The 25141-nt window shown below is 49.8% G+C and overlaps 1 protein-coding gene and 2 non-coding genes across 5 annotated transcripts in view; all 3 read right to left on the bottom strand.

Moving 5' to 3' along the window:
* The window catches only part of VAC14 (VAC14 component of PIKFYVE complex), a 104572-nt gene that overhangs the window by 66464 nt on the left and 12967 nt on the right, over window positions 1–25141 (bottom strand). For 2 of the 3 annotated variants that reach the window (XM_046681583.1, XM_046681584.1), the window contains exons 2-12: window positions 24439–24589; window positions 23958–24125; window positions 23102–23164; window positions 22423–22530; window positions 21765–21874; window positions 21359–21465; window positions 20249–20383; window positions 19599–19751; window positions 12696–12759; window positions 4554–4698; window positions 4203–4268 (exon numbers count right to left, since the gene is read on the bottom strand). In XM_046681583.1, the coding sequence (XP_046537539.1) occupies window positions 4203–4268; window positions 4554–4698; window positions 12696–12759; window positions 19599–19751; window positions 20249–20383; window positions 21359–21465; window positions 21765–21874; window positions 22423–22530; window positions 23102–23164; window positions 23958–24125; window positions 24439–24589 (1270 nt within the window). The remainder of the gene's footprint in view (window positions 1–4202; window positions 4269–4553; window positions 4699–12695; window positions 12760–19598; window positions 19752–20248; window positions 20384–21358; window positions 21466–21764; window positions 21875–22422; window positions 22531–23101; window positions 23165–23957; window positions 24126–24438; window positions 24590–25141) is intronic. The other variant, XM_046681585.1, reaches the window with a different exon arrangement.
* On the bottom strand, window positions 17507–17577 carry TRNAG-GCC (transfer RNA glycine (anticodon GCC)). Its single transcript has one exon. It is a non-coding gene; the product is annotated as a tRNA-Gly (tRNA).
* On the bottom strand, window positions 18463–18533 carry TRNAG-GCC (transfer RNA glycine (anticodon GCC)). The gene has a single exon. It is a non-coding gene; the product is annotated as a tRNA-Gly (tRNA).

Below are 25141 nucleotides of genomic sequence, written 5' to 3'. Positions count from 1 at the left end.
CTACCTGACCCCCAAGCCTGTGCTCTCAACCACAAGGCCACACTGTCACCAGGGGAGAAAATAATACCTGAAAAGGATGCCACTCAAAATCAAAACAAAATTTAAAACAGTGAAAGTAAACTGCATAATGATAAGACCGACAAAAAAGACCTTAAAACTTTACAAGATGACTTACACAAAAGGGAACGAGGCCGGCTCCCAGGTGGAGGAATTCAATAGTGAAAAGGCCAATTTCCCCTAATGAACTCTTGACAGACAGGTTGTCACGCTGGGCCAGGATCTGGGTGGGAGCTTTACACAGTCTCTTTGAACAACGGTCTATGAGGCAAGTGTAGACATCATGAGCCCCATTTCACAGGCCACGGAGGTTAGATTCCCTGTCCACAGTCCCTGATGAGGCAGGGTGAGAGCTGGGATTCAAGCTCAGGTCTGGTGGCCAGCTGTCTGGGATGCTAAGTTCTCATGCAGGGACACCACGCGTCCTTCCAAGTCTCTAAGACTGAGGTTTTTAAAAAGCTCTACATATTTTTTGTTTGTTTTAAATAGACTCTGTTTTATAGAGGAGTTTTAGATTCACGGCAATAGTGAGCAGAAGGTACAGAGATTTCCCACATATCCGCTACCCCAAGATGCGCACAGCCTCCCCCATTATCAACATCCCTCACCACAGTGGTACATTTGTTATAATCGATGAATCTATACTGACACATCATTATCACCCAAAGTCCTTAGTTTACATTAATTGACATCCTTATGGGTTAGACACATACCCAGCATCACACCCTGAGGATTTAAAATCCAGGTTGGGGGGCAGTAGTGCTTGGGAATGGGATGGGGGTGAGGAATCAGCCCGAGCTCCCTCCCAGACCAGCCACACATCAGAAACATGGAGAGGATCCCTGTCCTGCGCTGTCCACGGGCGGAGCCCACTCAGCAGCTGTAGGCTCATGAGGCAGCTGACAACTGGCATCTTCCTGGCAGGGGAAGAAGCAGTTCCACCTCCCCACCAGGGTCCAGCAGGAAGCTCTGAGCATGCCCCCCGCATTCCATGCTGTTGAATCAGGGTTGCATTTTCATTGAAAACAAGTAATTGGATCCCTAGCTAATGGGAGGATTTCTACTCTGGTGCCAAGAATATTAATTTGACACCTGCAAATTCTTTCTGACAAAAGGGATTTTCAGATAGTCTGCAAGGAGCAGGCGGTACTGAGGAAACAGCCACTTATCCTGAATAATGAGAAAGCAGAGACAACGCGGATGCCAGAAGGGTGTGGACTACTGAGCAGTCATTGGGGTAGAACTGAGAAACAATGGCAGACAAGACACCCCAGTGAGGCCATGTGCCAATGTCACTGTGGAACATGGTGATGGGGCAGAGCTAGGCTAGACTTGGAGCCTCAGCTCTTGCATCATTACACCTGGGTACACTCTGTCTCCTGAGGCCAGTGGCTCTCACCAAGGGTGAGGAGCACGTAGGCTTATCACAATCATACTGGGAGACAAACCATTTGCACCACAGATGACAAATTAAATGTCCCCAATATATAAAGAGCTCCTATAAATCAATAAGAAAAGTGGACAAAGCATCTGGGGGCTGAATAGAGCTTTTTCAGAAAACACACCCCTCTCCACACTAAATTGAGAACTCTTCTCAAGAACTTCTGGAACAAGTGAAAGAGGCCAGAAATGGGGATGATGATACAACTAAACACAAGCTCCCCATGTCCCTAGCTGGTTCTGATGTGGGTGGCTGGGGCCGCACTTAGTGAAACACAGGTGTAGTGGTTAAGTGATTAAGAAGATGGGCTTTGAAGTCAATCTAGTACTTGGCACCACCACTTCTTAGCTGTGTGCAAGTTATTTCACCTCCCTCGGCCTAAATTTTCTGAACTGTAAAATGGAAATAATAACAGTACTTTCCCACAGAACTGTTGACAGTTCTCTAGTGACTACAAGTCAAGGGTCTAGCACCGTTATTGGCACAGTAATGACTTCATAGAAGGAAGCTGTTACTAATGGGATAGCTGTGGGACAATGGGATAACCTGTGCCTTGAGGCCCCCAGGCCAGACACTCTCAAGGAGTGTCGTGGTTAAATTCCATCAGTGAAGGAAGATCCACGAAGTCTTCAATAGGAAGGGGCCTCTCCCCACCAGTCTGGCTGTGGTCCAATTTGATCCAACAGGCTTTCAGGGTCTTGAACCCCAGGGAACTCCAATTTGAGGTCAGGGCTGTGTTTGGAAATATTAGGAAACCCAACAGAGAGCACTTTCTAGATATCCTAGAAAGGAAGCTGTAGGCAAAGAAGGACCTTGTCTCGTTCATGGCTGTATTTCCATTGCCAAGTACACAGTATGACCTCAAGGTCACCAAAAAGATGGGGCAGGAGACACTTAGGAATGTGATCTGGTGAAGAACAACGATGTGGCACAATCAAGACTCACCACTGATCATCCAGGTCCCTAAATGCCTCCCCTGGAGAGACGGGAAAGCAGGGCCTCTTCACTCCCCTTACACCCCTGCAACTGTCCCCAAGAACAGCTGCAATCCTCTCCCCACTGGAGGCCCGTAGGATGTGCCCCAAAGCCCTGACAACATTTGGCACTTCAGCAAATCGAGTTTCCACAGGCGCAACCTGAACAGAGCTGTTTAATGGACTGCATCTCCTCCTGCTCCCTTTAAATGCACACGCACACAAAACCAATTGCAAGCAAAGAGCTGGATGGGATTAAACAACTCAGTTTAAAGGACTGAAAACTCAGCTGCTTTCAGTGAAGTCCTAGGGAAGGAACCAATCAGCAAAGTTCTTCTCTTCCTTTTTGCATTGAAATGAGGGCTGTGACTGTGCAGTGAGTCACTCCCAACTCAGGCAGAACTGGGCCACGTCCACCTGGACCTCACACTACAGTGGACGGTGGGGAAAGAGAAAGAGAGGGTGTGTGTGTGCATGGTGGACAGGCAGGAGGGGTCAAGGGCAGATTTCTAGACCATCTGTTTTGGATTTTTCTGGAAATGCAGAGTATCTTAGAGGACCTAGAGGTAGACACCTGCCTGTTTGCATCTCTTTTCAGCCCAGGTTCAGGAAAGTAAATTCAGGCTGCAGGACAGCTGTACTGGGCTCCCTATAAGCCTGCTACCAGCCCAGGGAAGACTGAGGTGCCTCACAGCATAGGAAGTTGTGAGCCATGTCCCTCTCCCTTTTCCCCCAACCCCTAGCCCTTGTCTACTCCCATGTTCCCACTGGGCAGTGTGGGAGGTCTGCAGATTCATGTGTCTGCTGCCTCATGGAGGACACAGCTCTGCCCGGAGCCCACAGCTGCCCAGAGCCAGGAAGAGGGAAGGAGAGGAGTGAGTCAAGCAGCAGCCTGCCAGCATCTGACATGCAACCTGGAGCTGGTATGGCTGGAGGGATGGGATGCCACCCTGGCAAATGGCAACGCCCAGCTGCAAATCCTGCCCCTTGGCTGGGTGGCAGGGGAGTCCTGAAAAAGAACTCCAGGGACTGGAAGGCTGCCAATGGCGTGGGGAAAGGTGTGCTCCTCCCTCAGATGACAAAGGGACCCAGAGTCCAGCTCTCCTTACCCCCCTCTGGGCCACCCTCCCCCTTTTGCTCTTAGTGACCCCAATAAAGCAAAGCTTAAGGGTCCAATTTCAAACTAGAGGTCAAAATGGAGTCCAGCTGAATGAGTAACACAACTAACACTCTCTGAGTGCTCAGCACATGCCTGGCACTTTTCATGGATCATGTTGTTCTTACAACCCCATGTCCTGTTACTACTCCCGGTGAATAGAGAAGGAAACTGAGATGTAGAGCCATGAAGTGACCCGCTCAAGTTTAGGCAGCTCAGCAGGGTCAGCCCTGCATGTGGCCTTGACCCACAGCCACGCTCCCACCACCACTCTCCACTGCTTTCCAGAGAAGCCAGCTCCCTGTGAAGACTGGTCTCCTCGCCAATGACCGGTCCCAGCATGCTCTTCAGAAGGGCCGACAGAGGAAGAGTCCTTATTCCCAAAGCCAAGAGCCAAACAGAGCTTTCCCTCTAAAGGATGCACCTTACCAGGTATGAGGAAGAGGGCAATTTTTGGGTGTTGATTTAAGAGAAAAACCACCACCAAACAAGCCCCTCTCAGCTACGAGATCCCCTCAGTCATTCAAAAGGGGACGCGGCAGCCACAGCACAGAAGGGGTTGTTGGTGACCTACCTCGTCGGATTCGTCTGATAACGTCTGAAGCAGGATGGGGAAGAGGCTGTCTGTGTGCCGGAACATCTGGAGAGCAGAGAAGCCGGGGAACCTGTGAGCGCTCCCTCGCTCCAGGATGGGGTTCAGAGCAGAGAGGGTCCCACTGCATGGACCACCTCCCCGCCTCCCCATTGCCCCCAGACACCAAAAGGCTCCTCAAACATCTTCACTCCTTTGCTTACAAGGACTTCTCCTGAACTGCAATGACCAAATCCCTCCCAAGCATGGGCAGGCCCTTGAAAACCGAGGTCGACTCAGAAGAAGCCCCCTGGCTTAGAGGGCCGTACCGGGTCGATGGGCCTGGGGGCTCACCTTCCGGGGAGTCTTGATGTAGAGGTGGTAGAGCCACTTCAAGACGGCAATCCTGGTCATCATCCCGATGGCTGTGTCACTGAGGTGGCAGTTTAGGACCTGCACAATCCCATCAAGGTGGAGGGTGACCGGGGCCCTTTCAGTGCTGTGGGCAAGACGAGGGAGGAGCTGAGGTGAAGCCCACAGAACCCTCTCCCACCGAGCTGCACACCCCCTTGGCCCGCACACCCGGGCCCAGACACTGGCCCTCTCCTGGGTTCGGCGGTCAGGAGGGGCAGATGGCATACACCCTTGCAAGCCTCACGGAGGGCTTGTTTCTCTCCCTCCGCTTCCCTCTCCCTCTCCAAGGCTGGAGCCATGACAACCACATTTAGGGGAGGAGGGCCAGTCTGCTGGGACCCACCCACCTCCCTTTTCCTTTTCCAGCACAAGCCTGGCTTGTATAGGAGAAAATCACTCCGATGGCACTGAGCTGGGTGCCAGCAGACCTCAGGGTCCAAAGGCCATTCATCCTCCGGGCAGTAAGTCCAGACCCTCTGTTGATAAAACCAAACCACCATGTCCAGGGAGTCCAGGGGAAGGCCCTGATAACACTCCTTAAATCCAACAGGTCCTCCACCAGGCACCTGAAGGGTAGGTCTCGGGTGAGGCTAGGGATCCTGGCTTTCCATCTTGCCACGTGCTCCAGGGCACTCGGCACAGTGTTTGGCCTGGTTGAGATGCCTGGATAGTTGCCTCTGAAGCTGTAACATTCTCGTTTGAGTTGGCAAAGAGGCAACACAGCCTCTGACTGAGAAATGAAGCCTGTTCAGAATGTGCTTTGCTTCAGTGGGGGGGCAGGCTCCCCAGCTTCCCTGGCCCAAGGCTTTGCTGGTTTCTAGGCAGAGAAAAGACCCCAGTAGCCCCAAGGTTGGGGGCTGCTGGGACGCTGACACAGCCCTTTGCCCAAAGCACAGTTCCCGGGCAGAGGCTGGAGTTTTCAGGGATGGGGACAGCAGGGACAGAAAACCTCAGGGTGTCAGAGAGGGGCTCCCTTCATCACACTGTATTCGCCTGAAGGAGCCATGACAGTGCAGACCAGGGGCTGCATTTCCTGAGGACCAGGCTGGCGGTTCAGTTGCCTGCCTGCACAAAACAGTCTTTCGTGGTATTTCCAGGCTGCTCAATTATTCATTTGCATCAGGCACTCGATGCCTATGCTTTCCTGATTCGCCTGCAGCTTCTCTGAAGTTCATTTGATGTGAATTCCTAAATGGCACAATTCTGAGCTCTGGAAGTGCTAAATGGAACGGCTATTTTACATGGTTTGATGATTCCCATGGTGCTTGTTTTGGGCGTGAGAGTGGGCCCTTCTATCCTCTGGTGGCCAGAAGGGCTGAGTGTGTGAGTGACAGGGCCCAGCAGACTCGAGCCTCTGGGTTGGGCTGCCACTGAGATTTCCCCAGGAGCCATATGGCTGGAAGTTCTGGGGTCTTCAAAGATATCTTCAAATACATCTAGGTTCTTTGGTAGCCTAAGACAGACAGGGAAACTAAGGCACAGATGAGTCCAGGGTGGAAAACATGGGCTCCCAGTCACTCTCTTAATCAATCTCTCTCTCATGCTCACTGTCCAATGGAAATATAATTTGAGTCACATATGGAATTCTATGTTTCCTAGTTTTATATTAAAAAGTAAAAAGAAAGGTAAAATTAATTTAAAAAAATTTCTTTTTTGAGGAAGACTGGCCCTGAGCTAACATCTATGCCCATCTTCCTCTATTTTATATGTGGGATGCCTCCCACAGCATGGCTTGACAAGCGGTACGTAGGTCCATGCCAGGGATCTGAACCAGCGAACCCCGGGCCACTGAAGTGGAGCATGTGAACTTAACCGCTGCGCCACTGAGCCGGCCTCAGGTAAAATTAATTTTAATGATGTATTTTAATTAACCCAATATACCCAAATATTACCATTTCAACATATAATCAATATAAAATCAATACAAAGGTCACTACTAAGATACTTTATATTCTTTTTTGTGTCCTAGGTCTTTGAAACCCAGCATGCATTTCACACCTGCAGCACATCTCAGATCAGACCAGCCACACTGCACGCGCTCAGCAACCACACGAGAAAGTGGCTGCCACCCTGGACAGCACAGCTCCACAGCGGCAGGCTGGTAATCCATCCAAGGGCTTCCTGAGCACTTTCTTTTCATCTCTGACAATTCCCGAGATACTCCCTCTCCCTCTGCTGAAGGCTAGGATCTACTTGCTGTCTTATCTCCAAGTCCCTCTTTCTCCCATCCTGTGGCCCTCCTAGTGGACTCCTTCCAGCACGTTCCACTATAGCTCTTCTCCTTGGGCCAGGAGGGTCCCATGGCTGGAGAAGCTCAAGATGCCTATGAGCAGCCCAAGGCCTTAACTAAGCAGGAGCTCGGAAAGCAGGGGACAATGAACAGACCTCCACCCCCTTCCCCAACTCTTCTTTCCTAACCCCCTGAGCCTGAGGTCCACGGCAAGTCCCTTTCCCCAGCAGGAGCTTCAGGGTGTACCAGCTGCCACACAGGGCCCAGGGTGCCATGAGTACCCTGTGCCTGGCAGGTCATGCCACATTCTTAGCTGAAACGGGCCCCCTGGGAAGAAGCCCTTGTTTTCACTCACCTGGGGGACTCAGGACTGCCCTGGCCTAGCAACAGCCTTGTCCTGAGCTGCTAGTGGGGAGGAAGGCAGTGCCAAGCCCAGCTCCCTGGATTCCACCCTACAGTTCTGGCCTAGTGCTGTGTATGAACCCTGGGTGGGGGGCAGAATGTGGCGCTGAAAATAATGATGATGACAGTGGTACCGAAAATGATAATTCGCGCTTCTTGAATAAATACTCTGTGCCAGGCACCATGCTAAGCTTTGTACCTGCATAGCCTCATTTACTTCTCTCAAAGGCCCTATGCCAGAAGCAATGTTATTCCCATTCTGGACATGAGGGAACTGAAGCACAGAGACATTAAGTAACCTGTCCAAGAGTACATGACCAGGAAGTGGTGGGGCCAGCAATTTGGATTTGAGCAGTCTGAGTAGAGTGGTCTCACCCACCACCCAGCACTGCCTTCTAATGAGCCATGCCCAGAAGAGTCCATGATGGCATCATTTCCAACTGTCCTCTGGCAGGGGCAGAGAACAGCAGCCCCTTGTGTGGACCGGCTACTCTCTGGCCAGATCAGACCTGGCAGCCCTGTGTGCTGGAAAAAGGAGGTTGACACACACACCTTTCATTGTACTTTCTTGTCAAAGGGCATACAGAGTCTCCATTAGGGGGAGAGAGGACACCGGGGAAGCCTGGTGCTGGTTTCTGTGGGGGGAACTCCAAATCCAAGTGGCCCAAATGGAGCCCCAAGATGCTAGGCTCGATGGTTCCTCAGCCAGCCGGGCTCCTTAATTCAGTGGTCCCCAGATGCTTCTGGCCAGTTCAGTGTCTCTACTGAGGGCAGAAAGCAAGGGACAGCCCATGGCGGCATCTCCCTCAGGTGGCACTGTGTCGGTGCCAAAAAACAAAGGAAGGATTTCACGCAGCTGGTGTGTGAACTGGCACCATTTTATATACTAACAGTTTCTGATCTTCCCCACAGCAGATGCCAGGAACAGTAAACCTCCCCAGACACAGGCACCCTCAGACTGCTGGTGAGGCAGGTGTCAGCTTCAACCAACAACTTCCTAACTGGAAGGACCTAATGGTTCATGTAACCCAATCCTTCAACGCACAAATGAGGAAATGGAGGTTGGGAGACAGTATGGGACCCAGCCAAGGCCATGCGGCCACGTATCGAGAACTCATTTCCTTAGCTGGATACACTGTCCCTGGGTCTCACTTCTCTTGGCTGGCTGGAGGTGAAGGTCACAGGAAACAGGCACACCCAGGGCACCAGGGAGGCTGATCTCAGTTCCCAGGAAAGGGAGGCTCGATGATCCCACCTGCCTTTGAGGAAGCAGCTCTCAGGTGCTCTGCTAGGTGGGGCTGGTGTGCTGGGCTCTGCACTCAGCAGGGAGCCAAGACTGTGGGAACCATGCACCCCACGCTGCATGGTGTGCTCAGCTCCTGAGCTGCTGGTCTGGAGCCTGAGATGGGGCACCCTCTGTTCTGGCTTACCTTATCCAGATAGAACAGAATGGAACTCACTCACAGTTTCTACATTTCTGCATTGGTTCCAAAAAGTCTAGACCAGTCACTCCTGGGGGCTTCTGAGTTGTTTCAAGGTGTCTGCAAAACCCCATTTTCACTGAGCATGTTCTCATAAAGCATTTCATAATAAATGTCTTACACATATATGTACTACAATTTCCAAATGCATGGCACCACCGTGGCTATTAAAATATCGATTTATTGAAGAATGCTTCTGATACTACCAATAAATAATGATAAATTCCAGTGGTTCTCTCTGGGAGGCAGCACTTTATTTCTGTAATGTCTAACTCTTTATAGGATTCATGTTACACTTCTAATCAAATTAGAAAAACGGTGAATCTAAAAAGAGAACTGTTTCTTAATTCAAAGTTGTTTTTTATAAAAGATGATTACAATTTTTTTCAATCAGCAGATGTGAAAAGTCGGAAAGCACTGATTTCTAGATCTTTCTGTTTGCCTTATGTATAGGGCAGCCAGCTACACCAGGAGACCTGTACTGAATGTCACCAATGACACCATGGCCCTTGGCATCACAGTGGAAGTCCATTCACACAGCAACACCTGTCCGGGGCTCCTGTGTCAGATGAGTTAGGGCGATTAACACACAAAGCTTCTGGAACTCTCTGTGATTAATAAAGGCTTTGGAGTGAGACAGACCTAGCTTGAATTCCAACTTGATCATCTATTAGCTGAATGACTTTGGGCAAGAAGTTAACCTCTCTGGGCCTGTTTCCTCACTTGTAAAATGCGGATAATAACCAGGTTGTTGTAATAATAACTGTAGCTAAAATGTGTAAAGTGCTTTCTGTGGGCGAGGCACCATTCTAAGCTCTTTACATAGTTCGGTTCATTTAAGGTCCATAACCCTATGAAGTTGGCACTAGCTTCACATCCAGTTTACAGATGAGGAAGCTGAGGCAGGGAGAGTCTAAGCTCCTGGCCAAGGGCCACACAGCCAGGAGTGGTGTAGTCAGGATGTACACCCAGAAAGTGGGACTCCACTACTCAGAGGATTCACGAGAGACGAACGTGCCTGGTACATGTAAGCAGCACCAGAGAGACAGAGAGACAGAGGGAGAGATAGAGACACAGGGAGGGAGGCAAGGAGGGAGAAAGGATTGGGAGGGGAAGAGGGAGAGGGAGGAAGGGGAAGATGGGGAGGGCAGAGAGAGGAAGGGAAAGAGAAGAGGGAGGATGGGGAGAGGAAGGAAGAGGGAGGAAGGGGAGCAGGAGCGGGGGAGGGACGGTGGAGACTCTTCCTCCCTAATCCTCTCAACACGGGGATGCTTCCCCCACTCTGCTTTCCACCCATTCCCAGGGAGTCGTTTTCACCACCCCAGAGGGTGGAGGAACCCAGACTCCTCTAACTGGAGCCCCACTCAGATGGCACTTCAGTGTCCTTCAGTGTCCTGTCACTCCCTGCTTATTCAGGTGGCTCCCCTGGCATCCTGGGAAAGAAGGGGGATGAGGGAGCGGGAAGAGGCCAATGATCTTGGGTTTAGTCAGTTATTCTCCCTGTGTTTAAGTCCAAGTGAGGAAGTTTTGTAATCTGGGGGGCAAGGATTGGCTCTGAGGAGATCCCTGGACCCCTGAAAGTATATTCAGAGTTCTGCGTGTCTTTGCATTTTTCTAGGAAGAGGGTCCACAGCTTTCATCACATTATCAAAGGGTCAGTGACCACCAAGAGGCTCGGGAGCGTTGCCCACCATGGCAGCGTTCTGCCAGGCAGGGATGCTCTTCTGCCATTGCAGGAGTCCCCAGTTCAGCCTTGGCTGGCCCGACCTGAGTGAAACCGGCAACAGCAGGCAGTGCCCTGGGCAAATAGTACACCCAGAAAACTGGAGGGTGGGTTCTGTTTCTTGGTGACCCTGGAAGATGCCATCTTGCCCAAGCTCAGTCAGCACCAACTGGAGGAAGCAGGCACCCCACCCTACTGTCCTCAGCTGCCATCTCCAGTGTGGGTCGGGGGGGATGGGGTGTCCAGGTACCCTGGCCCAGGCTTCACGACTCTGAAGGCCACCCTCCTCTCTGGCACAGCTAGTGACTCAGACTGGCAGCTGCACGAGGAAACCTCTGTTCACAGGAGAGAGAAAGCACTAGACAATCTGTTCTTGTTTGGTTTTTTAATTTTAAACAGGTAGCATTCAGCATGGGCTCCTGAACGACGGGTATAAATCAGAGCCCTGGCTCCATCAGGCAGCTCCCGGCCTCAGCACAAGAATGGAGGCCTCCTGAGGCGCGCCCTAGCCAGCCACCCCACAGCTTTCCGAGCCGAGCAGCGGGGAGCTGTGCCCCCCTCCAGTCGGTCCCATCTCTGCCCCCTCCTAGATCTCCCCCACCTCCCACTGCCACCCTGTGGAGCAGGACAATGCCCTATAGCCTACATGACAGTGACAAGGCTGCAACAGGCCTTTCTGCTGCCAGTTTTGTCCTCCTCCCTCAGCTATCCTCCCCGGGGCTGCCAGAGGGTCTTCTAAATCACACGTCTGCCCCCTCACTCCTACTTGTAACGCTGGCTCCCATGGCCTTCAGAACAAAAGCGGAGCTCCTCTGCAGGACACACCGTCCCCCTGCACCTCTGTCCAGTCCTCTCCTCCGAGTTCCTGAATCCAAACCTGCCTCCTCAACTGCTCCTGGGGATGCTCAGAGCCACCTGGACCAGAGCTCTTGCCGGGCCCACTCACACACCTGTTCCTCCTGTCACCCTAGCTTAGGAAAAGTACCAGGATTTCCTGATTTGGCTCAAGCCCAAAATCTAGAAGTTATTCTTTCTCTTATTTCTCTCCTCTTACTCTGTTCCACCATCAGTAAATCCTGTCAATTCTCCCTTCAAAACAGATCTCAAATCTATCCAACTTTCTCCAGTCTGCCAGCTCTTCAGTCTCAGCCTCTATCCCTTCTTCCTGGGATGGCTGCTGTGGCCCCCAGCCAGTCTGCACCCACCAGAGTCCCTCCTAAGTCTGTTATCTTCACAGCAGCCCGCTGATGTCCTGTCCCTCCTCAGTCCTAAAATAGAGACACTACTACTGACCCATGGGATTTAAACACCAGTAAAACCCAACTGAAAACGAATGAACAAATACTGGCTTGCTCGAACAATCTGGGAGAGGTCCTATGAATAGTCCATATTTATAATTGTACTTGCATACTTTGAAGACATGCACGGGGTCCTTGGAAATAAGAATAAATTAAAAAATGACATAAAAGGAGGAAAGACCCTAAGGGTCTGGGGAGAAAGAGCCTCTCAGGGCTGAATGCATATTTTCGCTTCATGAGTGACTGGTTCCCCGGGGCCCAAGCAGAATGTCGAGTTTGGAGGGAAGAACCCCGGGAGGAGAACCATCATCCATTCTAGCCCCAGTGGTGCCAATTCTGCCCAGAGAAAATCAAGATGGGTCAAGTCCAAGGGGCTCAGACAAACACAGAATGGTGATAATTCCCTCCCCACGGGAATGCCATCACTGGGCAGGGAGTATGGAGGGGGATGGCAAGGGAGGGAATGATCTTGCTGCTTGGCCTGCACCGCCCCCTCGTGGAAGGCTGCACTATTACAGCTGACCTGGGCGCCTGGGGAGGACAGCTCCTGCTCCCCGTCTGTGCTCTCTCAGACTCAATCCTGCCTGTGCTCCACACTGTCCTTGAACAGCTTTCCCCCTGTCAGCCTTGTCAGCCCCACCGAATCCTGATAAGCAGAAGGTGCTGGGCAAAGGCATCTCCAAGTGTCTCCCTGTGGTCACCATGCATTAGTTATACTTTCACAACTTGTATTTACTGACCTCCAACAGCTTCTGATACCTCTCAAAAGGCTATCTGTCCATCAGAACTGGGTGAGTTGGGCTTGCTCAGTGTCCTTCAGATTCCCTCTGGCACTTCAGTGGCCCTAAGCAGAGTATGCCTCGGGTCTTCGCTGTAGTCTCCTGCATCCAGGAAAGATACAGGTTGCTCGCTTTCCACAAACACTTCTGACTGGAAGAAACCACTTACCTGGCTGGAGTGAAGACACTGATGCCACTACTGAAGCTGGAGTCACAAGAACCACTGGGGCCTCCTGGGGAGAGTAAGAGGAACAAGGCATCATGCTAAAGGCTGTTAGGGTCTTTTGAATGAGCAAGATCTCTGTTATAAGGACACACTGATTCTCTAGCCCTCCCCTCTGCCTCCCACCTTGATTCTGGCCTTGATTCTGGTTCTTGAAAAGGAATGTGGCCCTGGAGCCACTTACGCCCCAAAGCTTTGGGGATAGACCCATGCTTGCAGGTTTTCAGGCAGAGGGATCTCACAAGGAGAGGGACAATAGTGCTGAACACCTCTGGGAAATCTACGACAAACTGTTGGCCCAAGGGCAACAGGTGCTAAAAATGACTTCTCAGATAATCAACATGATTAGCTATCAGGGAAATGCAAATCGAAACTGCAATGCGATACCATTTCACATCCCCTGGATAGCTAAAATAAAAGAGATGGATGATAATAACAAGTGGTGGCAAGGATGTGGACAAACTGGAATCTTTAGACATTGCTGGTGGGAAAGTAAAATGGTACAGTTGCTTTGGAAAACAGTCTGGAAATTCTGCAAAAGGCTAAACACAGTTACCATGTGATTCCACTCCTAGGTATATACCCAAGAGAAATGAACACTTACGTCCACACCAAAACTTGTATACCATGTTCATAGCAGCTTGTGACTATATACAATAGTCAAAACATGGCAACAATCCAAATGTCTATCAACTGATGAATGGATAAACAAAATGTGTTATAGCCATTCAATGAACTATTATTTGGCAATAAAAAGGAAGGAAGTACTGATACACACTACAACATGGAGGAACCTTGAAAACATTACGCTAAGGGAAAGAAACTAGTCACAAAGGACCACACATTGTATTATTCCATTTATAGGAAATGCCTAGAACAGGCAAATCTATAGAGATAGAAAGTAGATTAGACGTTGTTAGAGTTAGAGGGTTAGAGTAGACAGGGTGTAATGGCTATTTTCTTAAATTAAAAAAAAATCTTTTATTTTGAAAGAACTTTAGATTTACAGAAAAGTTGCAAAAATAGTAACAGAATTCTCTGTATACCCTTCACCCAGCTGCCTCTAATGTTAACATCATTCAGACCCATAGTTCAATTATCAAACCAGGAAAGTGGCACTGACATCACACTATTAACTTAACTACAGACCTAATCTGAATTTCATCGGTTTTTCCACTCGCGTCCTTTGTTCCAGGATGGAATCTGCGACCCCACACTGCATTTAGTTGTCCTGTCTCCTTAGTCCCCTTCAATTCATCACAGTTCCTCAGTCTTTCTGTATCTTTCGTGAACTCGATACTTTGGAAGCCCTGGTCAGTTACTTTGTAGAATGTCTCTCGAGTTGGGGTGGCCTCATGTTTCCTTGTGATTAGCCTGGCATTTCTGGAAGAATGCCACAGAAGTGGTGCACTTTTTCGGTGCATAACATCGGGGTACATGCTATCTATTGGTCTTGTTACCGGGAGTGTTCACCTCATCATCGATTACGGTGGCATCTGCTGGGTTTCTCCCCTGTAAAGTTTTTTTCTTTGGTAATTAAAAAATATCTCAGGGGAGATACTTGAGACTAGACAGATATCTAGCTTTTTCCTCAAACACTCCCCCACTGATTTTAGCAGCCATCGGTGGATGTTGCCTACAACAATTATTACTGTGGAGTCTGCCTAATGGTGATTTTCTAGTTTGCTCTTTCCTTCTACATTTACTAACTGGAATCCTTTTACAGGCATTGCTGTCCCTTCTCAACCATTTGTCTTTCAACTTACCTACCTATCTATCTATCTATCTATCTGTCTGTCTGTCTACCTACCTACCTACCTACCTACCTACCTACCTACCTACCTATTCATCCATCCATCCATCCAACTACTTATATCATTATGGACCTATGGATATTTAAAACTACCATTAATAAATTGTTGTTCAAATGGTACCAGCTTTGGCTTGTTAAAAACTTTAAATTATACAAGTAAAACATATTCTCATTCTAAAAATTTCAAACAAAACAAAGCCAAGCCCACCTCTCCTTAGTCTTCAATTTGACTTCACGGAGGTAACCACTTTACCCTTCGGCAAGTACCCTCCTCTGTCTTTTGCTAATCCTACTCTTTGTTTTATAGACAAAAATGGGATCATAGTAAATTTTCTGAAACTTGCTTTTTTCACTTCCTATTATGTCTTAAAGCAGTGCTGTTCCCTGTGGACCATGGACCTTTTTCTCTCCAGTAAAGGGGGCCTGGATTTCCACTTTGAAGAGAAAAGCTCTGAGCCGCCGCCTGTCCCCTCGGTCCTAGAGGCCCTTTAGGGGACTGGGCACGGTTCAGAGCAGGCAGGAGGAGCTGCGGCTGCAGGCTGGGCCTGCTGAGCAGCCCCATGTCGCTGGAACAGGCCTGGGGAAAGGGGAGGACATGTGGGGAAGCCTGAGCAGGCCAGCTGGGAACAGCAGCTGGGACTCCATGCCCCTGGAGGCCTCCCTCCCTCTTGGCTTTTAGAATCACACACATTTATAGATGAAATGATGTGATGTTGGAAATTGGCTTCAACTTAGTTTTGACTGTTTTCTAATTTTCACTCTTACATCTCTCCCATGCTTCCTTATACAGGAGTGCAAGCATTTCTCCAGGATCCTAGGTAAAGGGGGGCTGCCGAGTGGAAGGACCAGATATTTGACACTTCAATAGATATTGCCAAGTTGACCTTTAGGAAGATTCTACCAATATATATGCATTTCAAGAACAGAGGAGCACCCATCTCCCCAAAGCCTCACCAGGGATATTAGTTATCCCCTAAATGTTTGCCACGTTGATGAGTAAAAATGACACATGGTTTTACTTTGCAGTTCTCCAATTCCCAGTCAAGCTGAGATCTGTGGTTGCCCTTTTGTATTAATTCCCTCTTCAAAGAATCATAGTGTAAACAGTGCTATGAGCATAGACTCTGGAGCCCGTGGGCCAAGTCTGAGCCCTCACTCCCCTACTGACTAGTTATGCGACCCTGGGCAGATTAGTTGACTGTGCCTCCATTTCCTCACCTGTCTAATGGGGTAAGGGCAATGCCAACACCATAGGATTGTTATGACAATAAATGAGCTAACATTTGTTAGGTGCTTAAAACGAAAAACCTTACCTACATCTATATTCATTTCCTAAGGGTAAATTCTTAAACTTTGAAGGCTTTTAATGCATGCTGCCAAACGTATCTGCCAGACAATGTATTTAACTTGTTTACCCTCTGCCTTCTCCCAGTAGGAATGTCTCTGTTTTTTCCAAAATCTCTACAGGGAACGTGTGTTTCCTTTATAATCAGAGCAAAAAATGGGAGTAGGGCTAGGGGAGTGGAAGCTAAGGAGAAAGAAAAGATCCAGTTCCAACAACCTCCTGGTGCCCCAGTCCTCTGTGACCACAGCGTCACATGATTACTCATCTGTGGATCTGTCCCTGAGCTCTTTGCAGGCAAGTCCTGGGTCTGATTCAACTGCATCTGAGTGTCCACAGAAGGTGCTGACACACCCAGTCTCATCGAAGCTTTGCAAACGGATGGATCCCATTACATGTTCACCAAGGGAGGTCACCAGCCCTCCAGTGGAAACCCTATTGGTAGCTCTGCTCCTCACTCGTACATGAACTTCCATCCCTGACCCCGACTAGGGGCCCATTACCACCTGGGCAATGTGATGATAAAGATCCAGGGAGCAAAAGCCCTGCCCCTGAGAACCTTGCTAAGTAGGTGGATATATTATACACACGCATTAAAACAACTTGACACCAAAGCAGCTATTATTGAGAGTGTTTGGCCTGGGCCATGTACTAAGGGCTGTAAATGCAAAAATCTCCTTTGAAACTCACAAGCACACTGTAGGTTCAGTATTATTATTGCTGCCCTATTTAACAAATAAGGAATCTGAGCTTAGAAAGCCCAAGCAGCCTGTCCAAGGGCAATAGATATGAAGTCAGCAGAGCCAGGACTCATAGGCAGGTGATTCTGACCCCAGAATCTAGGCCAGGACACCTGAGACAATCAGGGAATGTCATAGAGGGGAACAGGGAGGACACATCGAGTGCCATAGGAGCTCAGAGTCAGAGAAAGGACACTGCGCTGTGAAAACCCCCCCTGCCCCAGGCAACTGGCAGGGCTGAAGGGGAACCAGAGCAAGTGGAGAGGGGCTGGGAGCAGCGTGTCACAAACGAGGGCCTGCCCTGACCAGAGCACCGTGGTGAGAGGTGAGGGAGAAGCATGTGTGCGAGAATACGTTCACGCACAGAGGGTCTGGTGGACAAGTCTCACTGTGGGCCTTGCCTGGAGGTGTGCAGTGAAGAACATGCTGTGCTGTGGGATGCAGAAACACAGACCGAGTTGGGAGAGAGACCAGGCAGGAGGTTCTTGCCTTTGCCAGGTGGAGCTGGGTGGAGGAGTGGAGCAGAATAATAAGAGTACGCGGGAGAGGCTGGAATGAACCCGTTGACTGACTAGCTATCATTGCTCTTTTCGCTTGCTGGGACCTTCTTCTGGCATCTTTGTAAAGTAGTGGTTCATTACAAACTGAGTGGGTCTGGAGCGGATGTGCAGCCCCCAAATTAGCTGTTCCCATCTCTGGGAACTACCATAATGTGAGTTCTGCAACTGCTGAAATGCTGTTTATGAGGCAGTAAAATCCAGAGCCAAGCTGCCTGAATGTATCCTGGTGTAAGATAAGAGTCTCCTGAGCAGCGAGTTGTTTCAAGAATGCTTAGGGAAACCACCTAAAAAGTGAAATAAGCTGCATTGGCCGGGAATCGAACCCGGGCCTCCCGCGTGGCAGGCGAGAATTCTACCACTGAACCACCAATGCTCCAGCTGGCAGAAGGTTTTTAGCTGCTGCCATGAGCCACAGAAAGCAGCGGTTCCTTTCCAGACAGCTTGACTTGCTGCCACATAAGCAGAAAGGGTGGGGCACGGGCTGCCAAGTTCCACTGTAGGGGAAGAGGCACTAACTTTTTTTTAAAAAATTGATATATAGTTCATGTAACAACATCCCTTAACAGAAAGTTCACCTTTTTAAAGTGTGCAATGGGTGATTTTTTGTACATCCACAAAGTTATGCAAGCATCACTATTTAATTCCAGAACATTTCCATCACCCCCAAAAGAGGCCAGGCATCTATTAGCAGTCAGTCCTAATCACTTCTTCCCCTTCGGCTATGCAACCATTATTCTACTTTATGACTCTATGGATTAAGAAGCACTAACTTTTCAAGTCAGTATAAAATATTCAAAAGTTCTGCTTGCTGTGACTTGTCAAGCCAAAAGCAAAACAAAGCAAAACAAAATAAAAATCAATAAAATCTATTATCCAAACAAAAAAGGAAAGATATGGAATTATATAAGTAGATCATATGTGTGTATATATATATATATATATATCTTTATACATATGATCTCAAATATATATATGTATATATAATGGAAAATATATGCCAAAATTATAATATTCATTGCCTCTTGATGGGGATAATCTTGCTTCTTTATATTTTTCTCTACTTTCCAAGTTTTCTAAAATGAAAATCAAAAAAATGAGAAGATAAAATACTCATACATCAGTGAAAGTTGACAAAATATGTCTAGCCCTGAGAATCTTCTAGTTTCTCCCAGGAAGAAAGTTCCTGCCTTAGGAGGCCCACACTTACTTATCTTGCCAAGTTTTCTTTTCAAGGAGCTGTCAAAAGACTTTCAGCTGCTGCATTGGCCGGGAATCGAACCCGGGCCTCCCGCGTGGCAGGCGAGAATTCTACCACTGAACCACCAATGCTCCAGCTGAGCAACGTTCTGCCTCCAGCTGTTTTTACTGCTCTGGCTCACAGTGGCGATGGTACAGCTGTAACCTGACCTATGAGACTGTCTAGGATGGAATGCTGCCTGATCCTACCAGCCCAACCCATGGAGGAGGCCCGTGGGACCTGTGCGTGACATTCTGCTCAGATGTTCAAAAGAGAAGACCAAGAGCAGCAATGAGAGCAAAAGTTTTAGAAATTCTTTTGGCTCCCAGGGGCAGATTCCAGAATTTAGTCTGTTAGCCTTCAAGATTTGAGTAGTTTTTGCATCAGTTACTCTCTGGTTGATTCCGCAAAGAAGAACATCACCCCAAAGCCGATCAGTGACCTCTCAGTGAGGATAGAGGCCCAAGAGACAAAAGAAAAAAAAATCAGAGTTCTTGACAACATTTAGAGCCAAACTCCAGATTCCAATCAACATAAAAGTGGTTTTCTTCTTGTTATAGATAAACAAGACACCAACGTTAGAGGAGTCTGGAAGGAGAGCATTTCATTTTTTATGACATTGATTTTGGGAGCAAAATTCCCAAGGACTGAGTAAAGTGCAGCTGGAGCTTCCCTAACCCTCGCGCCCTGAGAATGATGGGCACAGTAAAGGCAGCAGCTTCTGGGTGGCTGGATGTCTGTGGCTAACGTTCAAATGAACCCTGCAGCCTGTACTCCTGCCATGCTCCAAACATTCCTACATTAAAAACAACTACTTCCTGTAGCTGAAGCCAGAAAAAGATTAAGGAAAGGCTTAATGGTCTTTGAGGAAGTAACGGTTAAAAGCATGGGTTCTGGAGGCAGACTGCCAGGGTTCAAATCCCAGCTCTGTCACTTAGGAGCTGCCAGATCCTGGTCGGGTTACTTATCTTCCCTGTGCCACCTGCGGAATGGGGATAATAGCAGTTCCTAGCTCACTGGGTTGTTACTAGAATTGAGAATTAACATACGGAAAGCAGCCCCGGATGGTTCAGTGAGGCCCCAAGTCAAGTCCTATGACCTTTGGTTTCCTGGGCCCCTCCCTGGGAGGTGAGGGGCAGGAGGCAGAGCCTACTCACCACTGACTGTCCCCTCCTGCTTTACCAGGGAGTCGTCAGGGTTGGGTTCCGCCTGCCTCAGCACCACTGGCTTCAGCTCATCGGGCTCATCGTCCTCAGGGGTGACTAGCTTCATGAGGCTCTGGTTGCACACGTTGGCCACCTCCTTGATGCCTGAGTCCACTGATGTAAGGAGTAGCCCCACCTGGGGGTCTTCCTAAACCCGAGGTCACTGGCACTGGGCAGGGGCTCAGTCCTCCCCAGAAGTATGTTAGTGGACAGACAGGCAGTCTGAACCAAGGCCCTGTTCTCCTTGCCACGCTGGTGTCCCTGTGAGAGATGTCCCCACGTCCTAGCGGACCTCCCTCTGACAGGATTTCCCCCACCCAAGGTGGGGCAGTGTGAGCTCAGGGGGTTGGAACCGTGGGGCCCAGGAGAGTTGCTCCAGATCTGTAAGTAATCAGGTGAGGTTTGGGGACAGTGGCATTTGCTCTGGTGCTGCCCTGGGTCTCCCAGTCCCAAGTTCAGCTCTGCCTCTTGCTCCCTCAATTCCAAGGACTATGTGGAGGTGTGATGGATCCTAAGGGAATCCCCACGCCCCCACTCCAGGTCCCATAACTTCACAGGCCTGTTCGGGGCTGCTCGTTTCCTCTCTCTAGAGTGAAGGATACTTTTCTTGCGGTCATCGTAGGCCAGGCAGGGCAAGACGGCGGTCAGGATCCCAGAGGAGTAGGGCAGCATCACCCGGCCGGCCAGCTGGATGAACTCCCGCATCCAGCACATAGCTGTCAGCTGGATCAGGTCATCTGGAAGAGCAATTGGTGGGTTCCAGGAGGGGCAGCATGAACAGCTGGAGTGCTCCCTCCCACAGCATGGGACTGGAGGACCGGGTGGGATCCAAGGGCCTACACTGCTTCTATCTTCACAAATACTCTCTTACCTTTGCTTTTTGCCTTCCCAACGTGCATACAGTACCAGTTTGGAAAGGAACAACAATCTTGTGTTAGATTGTAAGAACCACCACGATTCTCCACTCCTCCTTGTGTCCATGCCCTTCATAATGGGGCTCTGCAGCTCCTCTCATCAAGGGATGGAGTCCATTCCCCTACTCCTTGAGCTTCGACAGGCCTTGCTACATTGGCCAACAGAAGGGGCAGAAGTGATGGTGTGCCTGCTTCAGTGTAGGCCTCAAAAGGCCTTACTCACTTCTACTATGTCTCTTGGGACCTCACTGATGCCACATGAATGCACCTAGGCTAGGCTGCTGAATGATGAGACACACAGACCAACTGTCTCTGTTGCCCCAGGTGATAGCCGGCCAACTGCCAGACATGAGCAAGACCATCCTAGACCACCTTGCCTAAGCTGACTCCCCAGTTGACTGTAGGTGCAGGATAGTCCAGCCATACCCGGCTCAGGTGAGAAGAACCACCCAGCTGACCTGTAGACTCATGACCAGTAACAGTGACTGTTGTGTTAAGCAAGTACGTTTCGCGAAAGTTTGACATTCAACAGAAGTTAATGGATACACAAGCTCCACCCTCCAAGCATTTCAATTCATAGTGCTAATGCCAAGATTGCCAGCAAGAAGGTCACCAGATTTTACTCCCCTCCAGGATCAGACCAAGTGGAAGGGCCTCCATGTTGATAGAGACCCACTACTCCACTGCTCTAGGATCCAGGGATGCACTGCTTCACACTCCTACCAGGACTCTTTCTGAGACAGTGAGAAAGGTGCTTCTGAGGAGGTGGAGGTGGCCATGGGGCCTTCACACACTCACCCGTGGTCTGGCAATGGATCACCAGAATGTTGGCCATCTCAGCAAACTTAACACTGGAGGGGTTCTTCTTAATTTCTTTCAAGAATTCTCCAAGGACCACCTCACACCTACCAATAAGAAAAAGAGAAGGGAAATAGCATATGACAGCCAGGGCTGGAGGAGCCTCCACCAGGACCCATTTCTGCTCTGGGCTGGTCACCTAGAGGGAGTCAGATGGACATTTTTCAGAGGCTGGGGGTTGATGAGCTCTCAACTCCTCAAAGAAGGAAGGAAGCACATGAGCCAGGAAGGAGACAGTGAACTTCTCATTCTCCTGCTGCTGCCTGTCTGTTGGGTGTAGGGGGGGTGGTGTGTGTACTGCGGGTCTCTGGCTGGCAGCAGCTGCCTGCCTCCTCCCCCTACTCACATTTTCCGAATTTCTTTGCCATTGTCGCCCAGGATCTGGAAGAGTCCATCCAGGATCTCCGGCAAATAATCCAGCAGGTTAATATCTGGCACGGACTCTAGAACCAGGATCTGACGCAGGGGAAGAAACCAGGAGGGAAAGTTACACCAACCCAAGACTCTTTGCTTCTTCCTCACCAACCCTCTGGGACTGGGCAGTGAGAAGCGGGCTCTGCAGAGGCAGCATTTCACAGCGCTGCAGGTGTCCCACGTGGAGAGGGGCGCTGGCAGCTATTGTTTTTGTTAACGGTGCAGCGGAACAGTAATTTAACTCCAGGGAAGTTGAGATGCCACAGGGAGAAGGGAATGCACAGGCGAGGACAGACAAGGCTAGAAGAGGGGTGACTGCTGAAGCAGAACTATTGGCTTCAAAGATAAATCAGGGTGTTTCCTGGGACAAGGAAAGAACAGTATCCCCCTCAGCGGCAAATATGATGGGCTTTAGGAGCAGAGCTGAATAAACGTGTTTTCAGACTATCTGATGTCACTGGCTCTTAGAGGGATAACAATAAGGCTTCTCTCTAGCCACAGGAACTGCCCAGGGTGTGCCAGAGAGCAGACTTTACTAACCTAGAGGCTCATCACGGCTGAAGAAATGGCGCCAAGGGGCTGGACCTTACCCAAGAGATGATGAACTGCCGGGCGTACTGGTTGTTGGAGTAAATCCTCTCCCGCAACAAGGGGATGAAGCCCACCAGGTCAAACCTGTTGCTTTCCGTCACAATGTCCTGTGGATCAAAGGCATGTGAGCTTCTGAGAGCCAGAGGCCAGTGGCTGCCTGATCTGGTTGAATTACTGGCCCAGGGCTGGCACCAAGGGTCAGGCAGCCACAGAGGAAAACGGCAGAGCCCACGCCAGGAGAGGTCCCCAGAGCATCCCTCCTCTCATAGGCCAAAGGACAAGCAAAACAATGGATTTAGAGCAGGAGTCAAAGTTAAGAGAACTAATCAAATGGCAAAATCTCTGTGGTCTGGAGCGAACGCCCCGGGGAGCCTAGCATAACCAGCCACTATTGTTGAGGGCAGCGTGGTGTGGGAAGCGATAGACTCCTTTGCCCTGGCTGGGGCTGGCATGAGGCGATGTTTACGGGTGACAGAACAGTTCTGCATTTTGATTGTGCTGGTGACAACTCTATGCACTTGTTGTAGAACTGTACACCAAAGAGTCAATTTTACTGTATATAAATTAAAAAATTTCAAAAAATTAGGAAGAGTGCCCCCAGTGATAGAATTTATAAGCCGTACAGACAGAGAGAAGAAATAGATTATAAAAATATAAGTGGGGACCAAGTATAAATACCTTTAAGAGGCGGTCTAGGAGCTCAGATCCACTTTTCACATTGGGGTCTGGGTCAGCAGCCAACTGCAAGAGGCACAGACAGAGAGAGATGGTCACAGTCAATACACAAGACAAGGAATCTACTGAAATCCCACGGTCAAGGCCTGGTGCAGCCTGGAACATGGGAGGGGCACCACTTTCAGTGAAGAGATGGAATAAAGGTGGAGAGGTGGGGGTGGGCAAAATGGAACCCGGCTAAGGACCGAGACACAGTAGATGTCCTTGTTCTGCTCAGTGACCTCCAGGACCCGCTGCCACTGGTTGGGGGGTTGCCTGCTGTTGACCTTTCTCAGGTGTTTCCAATCCGAGAAGATTGTGTCCTCTCTCCACTCCTGGAGGAGGGGACAGCGCAGCTGCCAGACTGATACTCTAGAAATGACTGTGGCAGTCAGCAGGGCCTAGGAGGGGAACTCTAGGAAGCAAGAGAGGCCTTCGGGAGGGTATTAGGGACTCCAAAGCCTTTCTAAGGAGAGCTTTTTCTAGAACTTATGAGCTATGCTTTCCCCGCAGGGGAAATACAGCCTGTTCTATGGACTCACCAGCTTTACTTCTATAAGGGAGGTTAGTGCTTTTCAAACGATCATTTTTTTCCTTTCAATTTGTGGTGGACTGATACTTTCATAAAATGCAATAAAAATAAACAGAGAAATGGGAAAAAATGTAAATACAAGCCCATTAAAAAAAATTATTATTAGACTGAACAGGTAACAAGTGTCCCTGGCAGCTATGTGCTTATCTGCTCCGCATGCATCTGGGAAAAAGGACCCAAGCACTCAAGGTCCCAGAAGGTCAGCCAGCTAGAATGAGGAGCGGTCACCTTACTCAGCCCGTCAAAGAGCACGTTGAAGTGGGGCAGCACAGCGCCTCGGGCCACCTTGACGATGTTGTAGAGAGCCTCGCAGGCGTAGTAGCGCAGCCTGCTGTCAGCGTCATTGAAGCAGGTCAGCACTGGCTCGATCAACTCCTTCAGGTAGAGTCCTGAGTCCTGCGATGGGGCAGGAGGAGAAGCAGCTCAGAACAGGTCAGGCCCCAGGCCCCAGCCCATAGTGCCACCAACACCCCAGCTCCTGTGGGGATCCACAGGCTTTGCATGAGGGCTGGGCTTAAAGACCCTTTGCAGCCTCCCAGGATAGGGGCCACGCCAGGGAACAAGTCTGCAAGGCCACAAAGCCAGCCTTGCTGGTCTTAGGTGTGGCGAGAATGGCCATAAAACACAAGTCTGCCAGGCCATGCTGGGTCTTGGGGGTCAGAGTGAGGACCATCGTTGGCGTGTCTGTCCTTCCATGAGAAAGGCCCACCTTGCCCAGTGCAATGGAGCAGGCGGCCAGGCCAATGAGGCCCCCCTTCCGGCTGTGGGGGTGCTGAGACAGGGCAAACTCCTGAGACAGGGTCTGGATCACATGCTTGATTTGCACGGTGTTGTTCTGGGCCACGAACTCCCGGACCAGCCTGGAGAGAGAGGAGAGAGGAGCTGCAGGACCAGTGGAATCGGGCTACCTCTGTTGCTGGCTCCAGGGGCTGGGATGAGGGAGGGAGGTGATCTGTTTAGAAAGAGGAAGCAGTCAGGTACCTCAGGGCAGGCCTTTCCCAGTTCCGCTGCTGACTGGGAGGTGGTGGTAAGGGCCATTTCTCTGTTCTGGGTCTCAGTTTCCCTTTGTGTAGAATGGAATGAGGAACAGTGGAGCTATCTCACTTCTAGAAATCCAAGAGAACGCAAATGAACACCTTGTTGGGGGCCAAAAACCTCAATGATCAACCGTCTTTATTCAACACTGGCTCAATCCTCCATTTGTGTACCCAAGAGGTTCTCTGTGTCTGTATCATTACTTCCAGGGATGCTGCTGAATCGGGCCCCAGGCAAATGGGCAAGATCCACACACAAACAAACAATTGTAGCAACCAGGCACAAGTGATACCACAGAAGCAAGAAAAATGCCATGGGCTAATCTCCTTGGGTTGACTGGGAGATGCCATTTGGGTCAGATCTTAAAAACATGAGCA

This window comes from Equus quagga, chromosome 13 (genome assembly GCF_021613505.1).
Source record: "Equus quagga isolate Etosha38 chromosome 13, UCLA_HA_Equagga_1.0, whole genome shotgun sequence".
Lineage (NCBI taxonomy): Eukaryota > Metazoa > Chordata > Mammalia > Perissodactyla > Equidae > Equus > Equus quagga.
The sequence above is the reverse complement of the archived record's forward strand: the minus strand, read 5'-3'. Positions and strand labels throughout refer to the sequence as shown.